The sequence below is a fragment of the Nannospalax galili genome, unplaced genomic scaffold (genome assembly GCF_000622305.1).
Source record: "Nannospalax galili isolate Female #2095 unplaced genomic scaffold, S.galili_v1.0 scaffold1051, whole genome shotgun sequence".
In the NCBI taxonomy this organism is placed as follows: Eukaryota; Metazoa; Chordata; class Mammalia; order Rodentia; family Spalacidae; genus Nannospalax; species Nannospalax galili.
Window position 1 is genome coordinate 2631647 of NW_008331995.1, and position 15548 is coordinate 2647194.

Here is a 15548-nt window from a genome sequence, read left to right on the forward strand (position 1 = left end):
CAATTTAAGTTCTTAAATAAATGAGATTAAGGTAGACAACTTTTCAACTGGCAGTTTCTCTCTAAATTATATAGGCCAGGATAGGAGGTAGCAAACTGTATTTTACCAGCTAAAAATGCCTGCCTTTATATAAACACTACAAGGCATGAACAGCTTTGACATTTTTAAAAGCTTAAAAATCTGCCAGGCATGGTGGCACATGCCTTTAATCCCAGCACTCGGGAGGCAGAGGCAGGTGGATCTCTGTGAGTTCGAGTTCGAGTTCGAGGCCAGCCTGGTCTCCATAGCGAATCCAGGACAGCTAGGGCTACAGGGAGACCCTGTCTCAAAAAGGCAAAAAAAAAAAAAAAGATGAAAAATTATGAAAACCCAAGTACTGGCAAATGGATGGCCAAATATTAGTAGAACATTTATTAAATGGTATGTTATTTTGCCATTAAAATTATGAGGTAAATTTGTAATGAACTCTGCAACTTGTATCTAAAATTTTCTGCATACTGAGGATGGGGTGGGGCAAGCATTAGGAGAGTCAAGGGTCCACACTCCTCCTGAGTCATTTATAATTTTACAAAGAATATAAATTTGTAACTTTTCAGAGGTACTCAAAATTACCAAGTCTTCCTGATTTCTTTACACAATGTTGCTAAGATGAAAAGGTAGACTACTGCATAGCAACTCTGCTTCAAACTCAAGTATTAAAAGGAGTTTGGATTTAACAGGGATTACCATGCAAATGCTGCCTGGTACAATTCCCTCACCTTTAGAAAGCTCTGTGGGCTAAAGCCTTTTCTAAAGGGGTGCCTCCTTCAGCAATGTACTGGGGTGTGCTAGGGATGGGGCTGGACGAGAGCAGGTGCTCTGCCATGGAGAACAGAATGATTCAATCATCAAGACCACTTCTGACCACATGGGGGTGTACGTGCCCAGGCTTTGCCCCACATTCCCAGCTCAAGAGAAGCCTGCTGAGGAAGCCAACCTTCTGGAGGCGGTGGCTGTTGCTGCTGTTGCTGCTGCTGCAGCTGCTGCGGCTGCTGTGGCTGCTGTTGCTGCTGCTGTTCAAGCTGTTTCTTCCGTTTGGCTTCTAGAACTGGGTTCTCATATTGTGTCTTCCTGTTGATGTGGCTGGGAAGGAAGGAAAACAGTTTTCAGGAAAGAAATAGTCAGCCCATAGGCAAAAGGCTAACCACAAGTCCTCTGGTTAGACTGAAGCAAAGTGGGAGATCTGATGTTGACCCTTGTGTCAAAATGCACAGATAAGAAAAAATAAACAGTTTTCATTACTACTGAGAGATGATGTGCATCAAGCAATGGGCTACCAGGTGGACATGTGTTTTATTCAAAATTCCTAGTAAATGACATGCGGCAAGGTTCTATTCTTTTTAGAATAGTGTGGGAATGTTGTGCCTGCATGGACGTAAGTGTATCCGTGTCGTACAATGCCTGTGGAGGTCAGAAGAGGGCGCTGGATCCCCTGGAACTGGAGCAGATGGGTGTTAGCTGCCATGTGGATGCTGGCATGCGTCTTCTGCAAGACCAGCCAGTGCTCTTAAGCACTGACCCATCTCTCCAGCCTCATATCCTTAATCATACACAGTAGCAACTCCTTACTTATAAAGAATATATTCTCATAGTCCCACTGGATACTGAGACTCAGGTTAATATCCAGGCCTATATGGACTATGGTTTTTCCTCTGTATCTGCATATACCTATGACAAAATTTAATTTACAAATTAGGCACAGGAACAGATTAACAACAAAAACTTATCACAGACTTTAGCAATCTCTGGATCTGATTTTTTTTTCTTCTCTTTTTAAGCTGATAATTTTCACCTTCTCAAAGAAAATACTTCCAGACCTCACTTTAGCATATGACAGTTGCCTGTGCCACTACTTTTGTGCTTCAGGGCCATTATGAGGCAAAATATGGGATACTTGAACACAAGCACTATGACATTATGACAGCTGATTCGATAACCACAGGCAGGCTGATTCGATAAAGTATAGATGCCCTAGACCTGAGGCTGGTGGAGCAGAGAACATGAAGGCTCATCACACTACTCAGAATGGCACTCAATTTGAAACAAGAATTATTTATTTCTTGGGGCCAGAGAAATGGCTCAGAGGTTAAGAGTACTGACTGCTCTTGCAGAGGACCCGGGTTCAATTCCTAGCACCCAAATGGTGGTTAACAACTGTCTGTAACTCTAGTTCCAAGGGAAGCTGATGCCCTCCTCTGACCTAGGTGGGCACTGCATGACACAGGTGCACTTATATACATGCAGGCAATACACTCATACATATAAAATAAAAATAATAAAATATTTGAAAGAATTATTTCTTGATTTTCCTATGTAATTTTTTTCTGACCACAGCTGACCTTGAGTAGATGAAATCACAGAAAGGAAAACCATAGATAATTGGGGACCATGGTAGTTTATGGAAAAGGAAAGCATACTTTTAAGTAGTTAACTCACCTGGCCTAACACAGCTAGATTTAACTTAGGTCGATGTCTTTCAAATTCTAAGACTTTAACCAATGAGTCTATCCAAATTTCCAAGGTATCATCTGATAGGGAAAGTGGTTAAATTTAAGAAGTAGAATATGGAATTATTAAAAATTAAGGCTAAACTGGCTATATACAATGGCAGACCTCCATAGCAGGGTCTGTAGAAGGCATAAGTGGTCACCCAAACAGGAAAGTTTAAAGGATTCCACTAACATCTGTCAGCTATTTTTATCAACTGACCAGGAGAAATGATTAAAAGTATAACCCTTAGGCAAAGGTACTCCAAAGATAGCCAACAAGCAGATGTGTTAGGTTCAAAGTGACAAAGACCCAGGCACTAATACATATTTTTTATTGTAATGGCCTTATTTATTTTGTATATGTGTATAAGTATTCATAAATATATGTACACATCTTCATACATGTCATGGATATAATTTTTAAGCCCACAAAGGTTCATTATGAGTTTGAGGGCATCTCTAGTATGTGGTTATTTAGAACTTATATACTGTTTTTTTTTAATCCAGTCTTTTTTATTTGTTTATTCTTTTGAGACAGAGTCTCTTTGTGGCCCCAGCTGGCCTGGAACTCACCAGGCAGTCCAGATTGACCTCTGTATCACAGAAATTCACTGCCTCTGCCTCCCAAGTGCTGGGACTAAAAGTGTGTGCCACCACACCTGGCTTAGTCTTTTTTTTTTTTTTTTTTAAATCGGGTTTATCAAATAGGGTGAACATATTATCTTAAATTCTATTAAAGGCCTACTTCTTTCTTAATTCATTTTAGATTGAAATTGCCTACCATTAACATGTCTGTGGGCCAGGAACTAAAAGGCACAGAGACCTAGAACGGAGTAACACCTTGCCCCTCCAGGACCAGGTTTCTTCTCTTTTTAAAGCAGCCTCACCTGTTTCTTTTCTTACTAAGCTTGTTGAGTACCAATGCAAAGTGAGCCACATATAGCAGAGGCCTCTCTGTGTACATGTAGGAAAGACTTCAGCGCTGACAGTGGAAATGGACTTTACAAGGGTCAACAGAAATGACTGGTTTGTATCTTTGATGGCCCAAATTTCCAATTCTTCCTCTTAGGTAAGAGGAAGGCAATGTCTGTACTGGCCAAGGATACTTGCTATACTGAACTCACATTAACTGTTTCACAATAAGACACTGAGCATTCAGTGGCCTGGCATTTTTGCACCAAGCTTCAGTTACCAGGGCATTATACAAAAATGACTTACTGCCAGCAAAATGAGAGAGAAAGAAGGCCCATTATCTTTACTGTGATGGCAAGGATGATAATACAGGGCTTACATGGAGTTTCTTTCTTTCAAATGAACTTTTATCAGTTACCCCTCCCCTTTTTCAGAGGAAAAGATACAATGCACATGATTTCAGTATTCCACCTCTTATTTTTAAAAAAATTTCTTTTAGTATCCTCCAACTAATCAATGGTTCTAATAAAATGGCAAAGTACATGTCCAATGTTAGCATCTTAGCTTAGTTTTCATTTCCTTCTTACCCTTGGCAACATTTCATAAATTATTAAGATTTGACTAATCCTTTTAGAATGGCAGAATGAATAAATAATTACCGATAAGTTCAGACCTGGGCATGAGAAAAAGTAGGCCGAAAAGGCCCTTTCCTTAAGACTCACGACTCTATTGACTTACCTGCAGCCTGCCTGTTCCTGTTTATTCTTTCAACCAATACTTACTAAGCACCTGTCATATTCCAGGACTACATTTGGTCTTGGTGAAACGGAGGTTTAAAAAAGTCACCTGTACTACCTTTCTGAATTTAGTAGCCAAACTATCTTCATTCACTGAATATTTTCTTCTTCACTACATTCTTTATATTTCATCAAATATTAATAATATTACTTTGTACCTTGTAACAATGCCAAGCTATTTAACATAGATGTACATAATCACATAGGGGTGCAAATGATGTTTGAGTTATCGATAAGCACTTACTCTACATAGTAGACACCATAGACAGGGTCTTCAATCTTTTCCCAACCAGCAGGCAGCTCTGAAAAATAGAAAACCATTCAGAGAAAGAAAAGCTGATTCTTAAGAGTCAGGAAATTGTCAGCAACTGAGTTAAGCAAAAGGAGAAAGACGTAGACAAATGCCTTAAATCCAATTAAAACTGTATATTCTAACCCCATAGACGTATGCATTACTTTTATTTTGTTCAGTGCACTTTCTTATTTGAAGAGTTATTTTTTATCTACTGCTATTTTACTTAAAAAAAAAAAAACCCAAAAAACAATAAAACACATTCCCAGCTGCCTTCATTGTCAACCAACTATTAAATTAGATTTTAATGGAAATAGTTAAAACTTGCTTTGAATGCCTAGTTCCTACCTTAAATATTTATAGTTTTCTCATTTTGTTTCCAGACTACGTTACCGCACAAGCAAAAACAGATGAAAATTACTTTTCTTTTTCATTTTCAATTCAATAGTCCTGTTTTGCTTTCCTTGAAAGAAAAATAAACCTGCATCTTATTTTTCTCCTTGCTCTAATTAAAATGCTACTGAGTGAATAAAAATGCCCAGGTGGAACTGGGGGTTGGAACTGCACATCTCTGCCACTCCATTCCACGCTGGCCAGTTCATCTTCCTGTTTGCCAGAGACCTCGCTATTGACGTGGGAAAATAGGATTCTTTTTTTTTTTTTTTTTCTTCCCCTCTGGGTGATGGTGTTGAGAACAAGTCTCATTAAGTGGGCCAGGCTGGTCTCAAACTTGCAATTCTCAGGTCTTCACTTCTGGAACATTGGTTTGTCAGCAAGTACCAATACACCTAGCTATATTTACCTTTTAAATGTGGTGGCAAAATGGCTTTGTGGGAATGTAGGTAGAATTAAAAAACTCCCAGCTACTAAGGTTTCCCATCATAGTTTGAACTTCACTTATTCTCTAAGTAGTCCTGAGTTCTGCTACACGACTCTGTTACAGAAAAGCCCACCACACCAGATTATTTTACTTGGACAAAGAAGCACCTAGGTTGCACTTTGTGTCATTAAACAGTCCTTTCTGCCAGTGCAGCAATTGCTCAGTTTTATTTTAGAGTTACTGGTCTATGTTGTTAAGGCAAACTTGGATAACTCTACGCTCTGAAGTAAATCATCATTCCTAGAAGTAACTCAAATGGAATACTATAAACACTAGAAACACTCTTTACTTTGAAACAGTTTTGTTTTTCAGTTCCAAGAATCATATGGTTAGTATTCTCAAATAGTAACAATTTCATCAGCAGAGGGTTTCCACCTATCACCAACAGTCCAGAATGACCCGGACGCACCCGTGTCCGCACAAAGCACATGCAGACGAATTACTCAAAATTCATGTTGTTTCAGTATCTGAACATCAAGAGACATTAATTTTATGGCTTTTGCTCCACAGGTTGTTTGTATGTTTGTAAACAAAGAGACAAGTCCCCTCATACTCCCACCTCATCCCCCTTTTCTATTTTTTTTTTTTAAACCCTTAGCAGATTTTAAAGAAGTCTTTGAATTCTGAAGACATTAGTACTAAAATGCAAGACAGGTCCAATCTGCAGATGTTGATACAACTTGTCATTTCTTTTATACTAGGTCTTATGGACTGATGCAAATCAAATGCCTTACAAAGCTGGAAATTACCATTTAAATGAAAATGAACCAGGAAAATATTTCCAAGGAGTTGGGAAACTGAAGATTAAAAAAATGCAAATTGCTGCACAGCCACACGGGGTAGAAGAATGGGTGAGAGTGAAGAATTGCACCACAATGAATTGAATCGGACCTCCTTCCAAAAATCTAGAACCAGAAACACTTGACCTCATTATCTTTAGATAAAAGGGGAGAAATAGTATGGTCTCAATTTCTTAATTATTAATTTGATATTTATGAGCAACTACTGTCTTCCTGTGGATGTGTTAGATACTAGAACACAGAGAAGTGTATTAGCTAAGCAGGAAGCACAGCTATTACCTGTGCTTTGGTGGAGGTACACAGAGGATATAAAAATCCTCATCTGACTTTTGACCCATGGCATTATCAACAATTTAATGTGCTGGAGTTCAGAAATTGGTCAGTCAACTGGTATTTTGAGTATTTGTTCAATTTCAACATTTCTGGGGCTGGGGTGACATTTTAGTTGGTAAAGTGTGTGCCTTGAAAGCATGAGAGCCTGAGTTTGAACCCCAGAATTCATGTGTTAAAAAAAAAAAAAAAAAAAAGCAGAACACAGTGGTATGTACTTGTCATCCCAGAATGGGTAAAATGGAGATGAGTGGATCCTCAGGACTCAGTGGCCTGTCAGCCTAGCCTACTCAGCAAATTTCAGGACAAGGAGAGACCCTTGTCTCAAAACCCAAGGTGATACCAGATGTGGTGACCCATGCTTTTAATCTCAGCCCTTGGGGGGGCAAGGGCAGGTAGAGCTCTGTGAGAATGAGGCCAGCCTGGTCCATAGTGACTTCCAGGTGGGTTGGGACTAGGGAGACCCTGTCAAAAATAAAACAGAGTGGTAAAAACTTGAGTAACACTGCTGAGGTTGTCCTCTGGCCTCTACAGGCAAATACACACACGTGTACATGCACCCACACATGAACTTGCACACAGCCAAACAAAAAAAAAATTTAAAACATTTGTGAAACAGATGAACCAATTAGAAGTTAAAGCTCATTTTGAAATGGAAAGATAGATTTCTCACTTCCAATGTGGTGATTAACTTAATAACAGGAATTAGTCTTCTAATGCTTAAAATAGAAATAGGTCATTGATTTTAAAAAAGGAAGCTGTTGGTCCTAGATTTTGCAGTTTGGTGTTAGAAAACTAAAAAGGGGCAGAAAATATTTAACTCAGAAAGTGATTACATTATGGTTTAAGTAAACTCTCCTGAAGACGCACCTCCTGTATCTAAATCCTGAAGGGGGGCAGACGAGACTCCTGACCTGTTACAGAGGTTGGAGGGGCTGACATCCTTTTGGCACTGCCCAGATCTGAGATCCAGACCTAGCCTAGCGTTTGCTTTAGCTCTGTTGCTCCGTGGACTTTGGCTAGCTCATAAACATCTCTGAACACACCTTTCTCCTTATTCACCTGAAGGAGGATGCTTGTAAATTATTTAGCACCGTATATAGCACACAGCAATTCCAATAAATGACAAAAAGACTAAGATGAATTTCTATGGCCTGTGTGCTTGCTGCTCCTGACTCTGAAAATTTCATGTGGCACCACTTTACCCCTACAGGAGCAAATATTGATCAGTCAAATATTCTGTGTGTAGGAGATCTGTCAGTGTATAGATAGAAAAATCACACTAAAAATCAAACCTACAGTTCAAACCTGTAGCTTATCTTTGGTTGGAAAGGGAGTTTTGCGGGGAGTCGGGGGGGGGGTCTCTATCTTCGCTAGTTGGTTTCACTGCCTGAATACTTTGTAGTTCCAAAAGAAGGTTCTCCAGGGATTTTTTGATTCATGGGAGACTTCTGTAGAGGATGATGGGACAGAATCTGCAAACCCAAAGTGCACAATGGCGCTACTGACCCAGCTCAAACAACAGAGTTCAGGAATGACAACTCTATAATCAAATGATCTGTATCCAATACCCATGCCAATTGCCCATGCCTTCCAGAGGCAGGTTACAGAAATTACTTGTCACATCTGGACTTAGCGTTCACTGAAAACCTGACAGGTGCTTTTGCTTGAAATTAGACTTCCTTTATTTAAAAAATGGGCAGCGAGCTTGTCAATGGAATCTGAAGTGAATGTAACAGACAACAGCATGTGTGTGCACATGTGTGCATACTAGTGCTACAAAGTGAGACTGTGGGAACCAAACTCAAATATCAGGTCTACTCTACTTAGAAACATTTGATATTTGGGTGATTTCTTTAGAATGAAACAAACACATTCACCTCTTGTCTATGATAAAGGGAAGAAGTAATATAAGAAAGTATTAAGTCCAGTAAGAGGGTTAGCTAATATATAATGAAACTCACCATAGCAGCAATATGTGCTAATCACAAGGACAAACAAGTTTTCATTAAAACTCTTCAGAAGCACCAAAGGAGCTCCCTTTTTGGTCCTGATTTGCATAATTTTTGTGCTCATGAAGGTGCATATCGGAGCAGGGTATATGCACACATATGGACGTATGGGCATACATGTAGAGGCCACCAAACAACCTCAGTTCTCATTCATCAGGAACTGTCTACCTTGCTTTAAAATTTCATTTACTATGAGTGAGAGAGAGAGAGAGAGAGAGAGAGAGAGAGAGAGAGAGAGAAGAGAGCAAGAGAGAGGGAGAGAGAGAAGTACATGGGTATGCATACCACAGCTAGTATGTGGCGGTCAAAGGACAACTTGTGGGACCAGTTCTCTTTTCACTTTCATGGGTTCCAGGGATCAAACTCAGGTCACCAGGCAAGTGCGTTTACCTGCATCTTGCTGGCCCCACCCTATTTTGGGGACAGGATCTTTCATTGGTCTGGAATTACCAATCAGGCCATGTGGCTGGTCAGTAAGTCCCACCAATCTCCATTCCTCACAGTGGGATTACAAGAGTGTGCCACTATGCTGGGCTTTTTTTTTTTTTTTTAAATTAAATATGGCTTCATGTCCTTGTGCTTGTAAGACATGCACTTTATCAATTGAGTGATCACTTCAGCTCCCAATTTACATCACTTTAAAAAAAGGAAAGCAAAAAGAAGGTGCATAGGTGCATGAGTTTGTGTATGTCACAGATCTAGTACGTGGGAGAGCCCATGGTGTCATGGAGTACCAGTAAGCAGGGAAGCTGGGCAGTCTGATCTACCAGAGACCACTCTCCAAATGCCGCAAACCATTTCCCGATTATGGCTGTGACTACAAGAATGGAAGTATGCGCCAAGAGAGCTTATTATTTAGGAGTCCTTAACACTGTAGGAAAGTTCCAACGATATCAAAGTTATGGGGGAAAAGGCAAATTGCTTTCCTGAAATTTCAATTCAAACTTCCTTTGAAGCAGGGAAGTGTGTGTTCTCGCCATACAAGCTGACTTATGTCCACAGCCATCTAGAACAGCAGGTGGGAGGGGCATTCCCATGTATTATTCAGGTTGAAATTAGTCTAAAAAAACGATAACTGCTTCAGCTTTTTTCAATAATTTTATTTAATATCATAAATTGATAGTCTTTAAAATAAAAATAGATTTGGACTATGTTATTGCACATTTACAAATCTCAAGACATTCCTACTGCAATAACCAAAGGCCAACTTAATAAGCAACTTTAAAAATAGACCCCCAAATAGTTACTGGTTGTTACTGGCATATTAATCAAGTATAAGGGGATAGTTTCCAAATACTGAGGAAAATAAAGCTAAATTCTATACTACAACTCTAGTCAACCAGTGTTATCTTTATGTAGCAAAACCAAAACCAAATGAAAGTGGTAATCTCTATTAAGTACATTTATATTTTCAGGTCTTAAGAAAACTTCAAAAATGCCATGCAGATTCAATAATCTTAGGACAGTTCCATTCATACTGATGTCAGTCTTCTGCTTAAACAATGTTGAATATGGCTAATTTTCAATCAGCCAAGATTTTCATCTGCAATTTAGTTGAAACTACTTGTGCTTTTCTATCTCCCCCTCAGATGGAGTGCAACTAATTTCAATATTGCTCAAATATCAATACAATGCACTTCACATGAAATATAACTCAACATATCCCAACAGCAAAGGAAAGAAGAGTGTGGCATTATATGCAAATACAAATTACTCCTAAACATACTAGCTGAGGTAGTCAAAACTTGACTTACACGGGAACATAGCCTCTAAAGAAAATGCCACAAACACTGCATCTGTCAGCAACACGTGGCCCGTGATTTAAAAACAACACAAATGTAAGACTCGTACACTATGCAGTTACTCAGTGGAATTATTTTATTCCAATGATCCTTGCAGAAATCATTATATTTGTTCCCTGAGTTTCTCTTTTACTTTGCTGTTTTTACATTACTCACATGCATAATACTGAGCACTACACAAAAAAGAATGAGGCTAAGACAGGAGATATGAAAGTTCCAGGGTCATGGCAAGCAGCCCTTCACTGTCTTCCCAATTCTAGCCTCAGTGTGTTCAAATTTTTTCTTGCAGAAATGGTGTATTTCATACAACCCCCTTTGATGTCCGTATCAAACACACTGACTTTCATGAGTAAGCTGGGCTGAAGATTACAACTGGAGAAGTGTCACCTCAAGACAGAGAGGGTTTAAGCAATGCACCATGCAGGGCAATCATGCAACAACAGCAGGCAGGGAGGCATTACCTAGTTCACTGTCCAGCTCCTCGGTGTGTACCCCTTCTTCTCCAAAGGAAGAGCAGGAATAAGACAGAAAAGACAGAAAGAAAAATTCAGATACCAACACCAAGAAAGAAACTTCCCTCAGAAAAAAAGGCAGCAAATACATCATTTTATTTTGTTCTTACCTGCATTGTGGTTTGTTTCACTGGCTTGGCCAGTAAACTTGTGACCTCAGTATAAATCACAAAATGGTAACAGCTGATATTGGCAAAATAATTATATGGCTCATTTCCTTGCATGTCAAAATAAGATTGGATTAGTTGTAAAAGATGACAAATACCTTTGTGGTTTCAATGTTCTTAAGTGGGAAGTCACTTATTACTGACCTTATTTGCAGCAAACAAAGCTGTTAGACCTTTCAATATTAGTCCTTTTAATCCTTCAAGAATCCTCTCATCAGAGATGCAATTACACTCACAGTTAAAGCATTACTGAACGTACAAGTGATACTGCTGGTTGAAAAGTGGAAGGTGAGGTCAAGCTGAGCAAGCACTGTACGGTGTACCCACTGGCTGTCAAAAAAGAGCTAGAGAGATAAACCACTGTGGTGATGTACATCAAGGAAGCGATGCTTGATGGCTACCCTGGAGGAGGATTTGGAGGAGAGTTCACTGACCTTGTGTTTATTTGTATATAAGCTAAGCCAAATGGTTCAGAAAGAGTCAAGCGAAAATGTTCTCAATGACTTCAGCCAGCAAAACAAGTCAAAATGCTTTTATTCTTGACCTCCTCTGCTGTCAGTAGAACAGCTGGCTAGGACTGAGAGGAGAACGCAGCACAGCACACAAAATTCATTTTGTGCATAAAAGCCTCTCCAGCTACAGAGCAGGTGGCTGCTGTTTACTCCAGAAGTTCCAGGAACACAAGGGCAGAGGAGTGGTTCCAAGCCTCCTTCTACACTGTGGCATGCACAGCGCTCAAGGTAGTTTCTAGAACACTCAAGTACTAAATATTTCCCAGCTAAGCTAGCTGGCCAGCTTGAGCTCAGGACTCCCTTCTCTGCTTCCTGAGTGGTGGGTCTATAGGTAGGTTGCCATGTTCATCTTGAGTTAACAGTGAACTTTTGACTGGTATTCTTTCTTAAGGGAGTTAACAGATCTAAATAAAATCACTTGTAGAAATGTCCATTTTGATATTATTTAATGCTTTGGGGAGGGCTCATTTTTATTTTTTAAAAAATATTTTATCTTTATGTGTGAGTGTATTGTCTGCATGTATGTAACTATACCCATGTCATGCAATACCCATGGAGATCAGAAGAGGGTGTCAGATCTCCTGGAACAGAGTTACAGATGGCGGTTAGCCATCATGTGGGTGATGGGAATTGAACCTCGTCCTCTTGCAAGGGTAGTCAGTGCTCTTAACTGCTGAATCATCTCTCCAGCCCCTCATTCACGTTTTTTTTTCCTTTTCCAGTGATTATTTAAATGTGCCAACCACTGTGCTAGGTGGCAGAGACAGTAAATCAACACAGATACATTTACTGTGTTGGGAGCAGAGACAAACATGAAGCTAAAATTCACTAAAATTAAAGCCATGGCTAATTTTCTAGAGTGTGACATACAGTGGAGTGGCTTGATCTTAGCTGAAGCCAAAGTCATGGAAACAGGATCTGAGCTATAATCTGAAGGATGCATAAAGTTCAACCAAAGTGGCTCGAACTTAAGTTCTGTGAGAACAGGATGCTCTGTCATTGCAGGCACTGATCCATCTGAAGGTTGTAGAATATCTGAGTCAGGTAGAAGATATTTAGCAACTATGTGAAAAATGTGACCACATTCTAAGAAAGAACTGTGCACCTAGTTGTCAAGGAGGCAGCAACTCAGGGAGAACCAGTGGAATGCAAATCAGAGGGCAGTGTGCAGAACAGCTAGAGTAGAGAACAGCTAGGGTGGCTGGACCACATGGGACTTAAAGAAGCAGACTAGACCAGGCAGCTACTGAGTGGACTAGAGGCCACTGACCAGGCCAGAGGGGTGGTCAGTGATAACATCATCAAAAGTGACATTTAAAAAATGGCTGAGAACAGTGGTCAAGGGAAAGGGTCTAGGTAAGGAGATCTGTGACCCAGATTAGGAATGGAACAGTTGAGTGAAAAATGGGGAATAGATGAAAGAAACATTAAGGAGGCCAAGTGGATACAGCTGGCTTATGGGCTAGAAATGACATGAAGAGCAGTCAGAGGTCAATGGACTCCTGAGTCTGCATTCACTACTCAGTGGAAACAGGGAACACTTAGCACAGGCTGGGGAAAGGGACAAGAGTCTGGTTTTAATTACCCTGAGTCTGAAGTCTCTTTGAGGCAACCTGTTGGGATAATAAACCAGGCAAATGAAAACATTGACCTGGCCCTGAAAGGCAAGGTCAAGACTTCTAACAGAACTAGAAAAGGCCAAAGCAGGAATTCATATACTGAAGATCAAACTCCCAAACTAGCTCCTCATTCCCCTGAGATAGGAAATGGAAACCCAACGTCTTTATAATATCGAAGTATACTATTGTTGTGTTGTATCCCATGTGAACTATAAGTATGAAAGAATACAGGCACAGGACATGTGATCAGTAGTGTTTCCTTGATTTGTGCTGTAACATGAACAGTAATTGAGGCAGCTCTGTGCTAAACTGGTAGCAGAAAATACAAACTGATGCCTATCATCTGATTACATGTTTATGCTGTTTATGTGTACATGCACAGACATACATATAATTCTAAATGAAAAGAATATATGAATTCTAATGTTGAGGGGATAATTACTAAATGAACTGCATTTGGTATGAATGTATGCTTGTGTTAAAGGAAAGTGTTTATGTAAATGGTAAGAATTCTAAGAATTAAAAATTTGGTAATAAAAATTCAGTAATGCTTCTTAATGCATTTACTTCAGTAACTTTTCTCTCACTAAAAGCTTCTGAAATCTTCTGTCATTTATCAAATTATAGTACTATGTACTTTCAGACGTTCCCAATGTACTTATAATGGACAGTGACACTGAGGACCCTGTAATAAGAATGGCCCAACTGCCCTCAAAATCGTCACTTATCAAAGAAAGGTGACATTTTCTTCCACAAAGTTGTGCTTTAGAATGTGTTTTATGTTCTCATCTTTGAAACTTGGTTATCTATGTATATTTAACAGAATCCTTGAATACTCAGGGAAGTCCATTATTCCCATGTAGGCAAAATATCAGAACTGATCACACCTACTCCATTACTTCTTCAGCCATGGGAATAAGCAATGAAAAGAATCCCCTCAAGAGTGCTTCTTGGTTAGAAGGACATGCATTTTCACCAAAACTGGCTCCAATAAACATCAGCAAGCATTAGCATGCGGTCCTACATGTATTTCCTGTAACTACAACCACATAGCATGGTTCTCAGAGTACAAGGCTTTCCAATTCTGCGCAATACTTGCTTGCGTTTTCCAAACATCACATTTTTATATATGCAACAATTCTGCATTACAGGATGAATTAATAAAGCTTTGTTATCTTACAGGAAAATATGTATTCCATACTTCAAGTGCCAGAATTGAATAATGTGCAGCAAAGCACATCTGCCTTTTAATAAGTCCATAACGAAAATAATTTTGGTAGAACTTGGGATAGATTTTAGCATGCTGCTGAAAAGGGACATATTTGCTCTGTCACAATTTTTTTCTGTCATTTTGGAGAAATAATTAGAACCTCCAAATACCTGAAATTAACTTTTTCAGAATAAACTTTTGCAGTCAGTTAGAATGTTCCCAAGATGAACAGGGAGGTCTAAGCATCACCCTGTCTGTTTCACTGAGGATCAATCTTTTCAAAAATTATGGCAATATTCTAAGTTACACCAACATTCCCAACATGTCAAGATGTTTTCTATAGCCCCCAAACTGGAGAAATAACAGAATTATGAAACAATAAGAGTCCAAGACAAGTTCTCAATTTCTCTCCCTATGACATTTATAACATAGGGTTAGGCTCTAGCATGGCTAGTACTTATCTATATTCCTGGAGACTTTCTCTAGTCTTTTCCAAGTTCAAGGCAGAGGATGCACCTGCCTTGAACAGTTTCTGGCTGAGCTCAGATTGTATTTCCGATGTCCATATTAGACCGCACATGTGTTTTGGTGTAAATAAATTGCTCTTTAGAAACAATTCTACTGAATTCCCTTTTCTTTGTAAACCACAGTAAACTTCCTAGAAATTGCATGATCAAAAACCCTCTCAATGTTAAAAAAACGGATTTACCCTGTAACCACTCTGAAAATATTTGCCCATGTAAGCACACCCCCAATGCACTGAGCATCAAGACCACCGAGTCCTTACCATCATCTTCGCACTCTTCCAGAGGCTTCTGCTGTTTGTTTAGGCACCGAGGGTCTAACCATGATGTTGTTTTTGTGTTATGGCTGTAATCCAGAAACAAAATGAGAAATCTGTTTAAAAAGAAAGAATAACAACAAAAGAGCACAAAGACAAAAGAATTGCACACACTTGCATATCTGCTCATGAGCCAGAGCAAAGATGCTTTCCAACAGCAAACCCAAACCATAAGGAGCTGGAGGTTAGAATGATAAAATGGCCTAGTGGGAGTTTTAGAGGGGTATTTTCCTAGCTAAGATATAATCACTCAGTTAGTGAAGGCTCAAAATGTAATATCAGCTTTATTTTTGAAAAATGAGATAAAAATGACATACTGTGCCTGTACTGTCTA

The 15548-nt window shown here is 39.4% G+C and overlaps 1 protein-coding gene across 14 annotated transcripts in view; it reads right to left on the reverse strand.

Moving 5' to 3' along the window:
• The window catches only part of Magi1 (membrane associated guanylate kinase, WW and PDZ domain containing 1), a 692255-nt gene that overhangs the window by 82216 nt on the left and 594491 nt on the right, over positions 1-15548 (reverse strand). For all 14 annotated transcript variants that reach the window (XM_017796616.2, XM_017796611.2, XM_017796614.2 and 11 more), the window contains exons 6-9: positions 15161-15243; positions 10815-10850; positions 4482-4539; positions 977-1122 (exon numbers count right to left, since the gene is read on the reverse strand). In XM_017796616.2, the coding sequence (XP_017652105.1) occupies positions 977-1122; positions 4482-4539; positions 10815-10850; positions 15161-15243 (323 nt within the window). The remainder of the gene's footprint in view (positions 1-976; positions 1123-4481; positions 4540-10814; positions 10851-15160; positions 15244-15548) is intronic.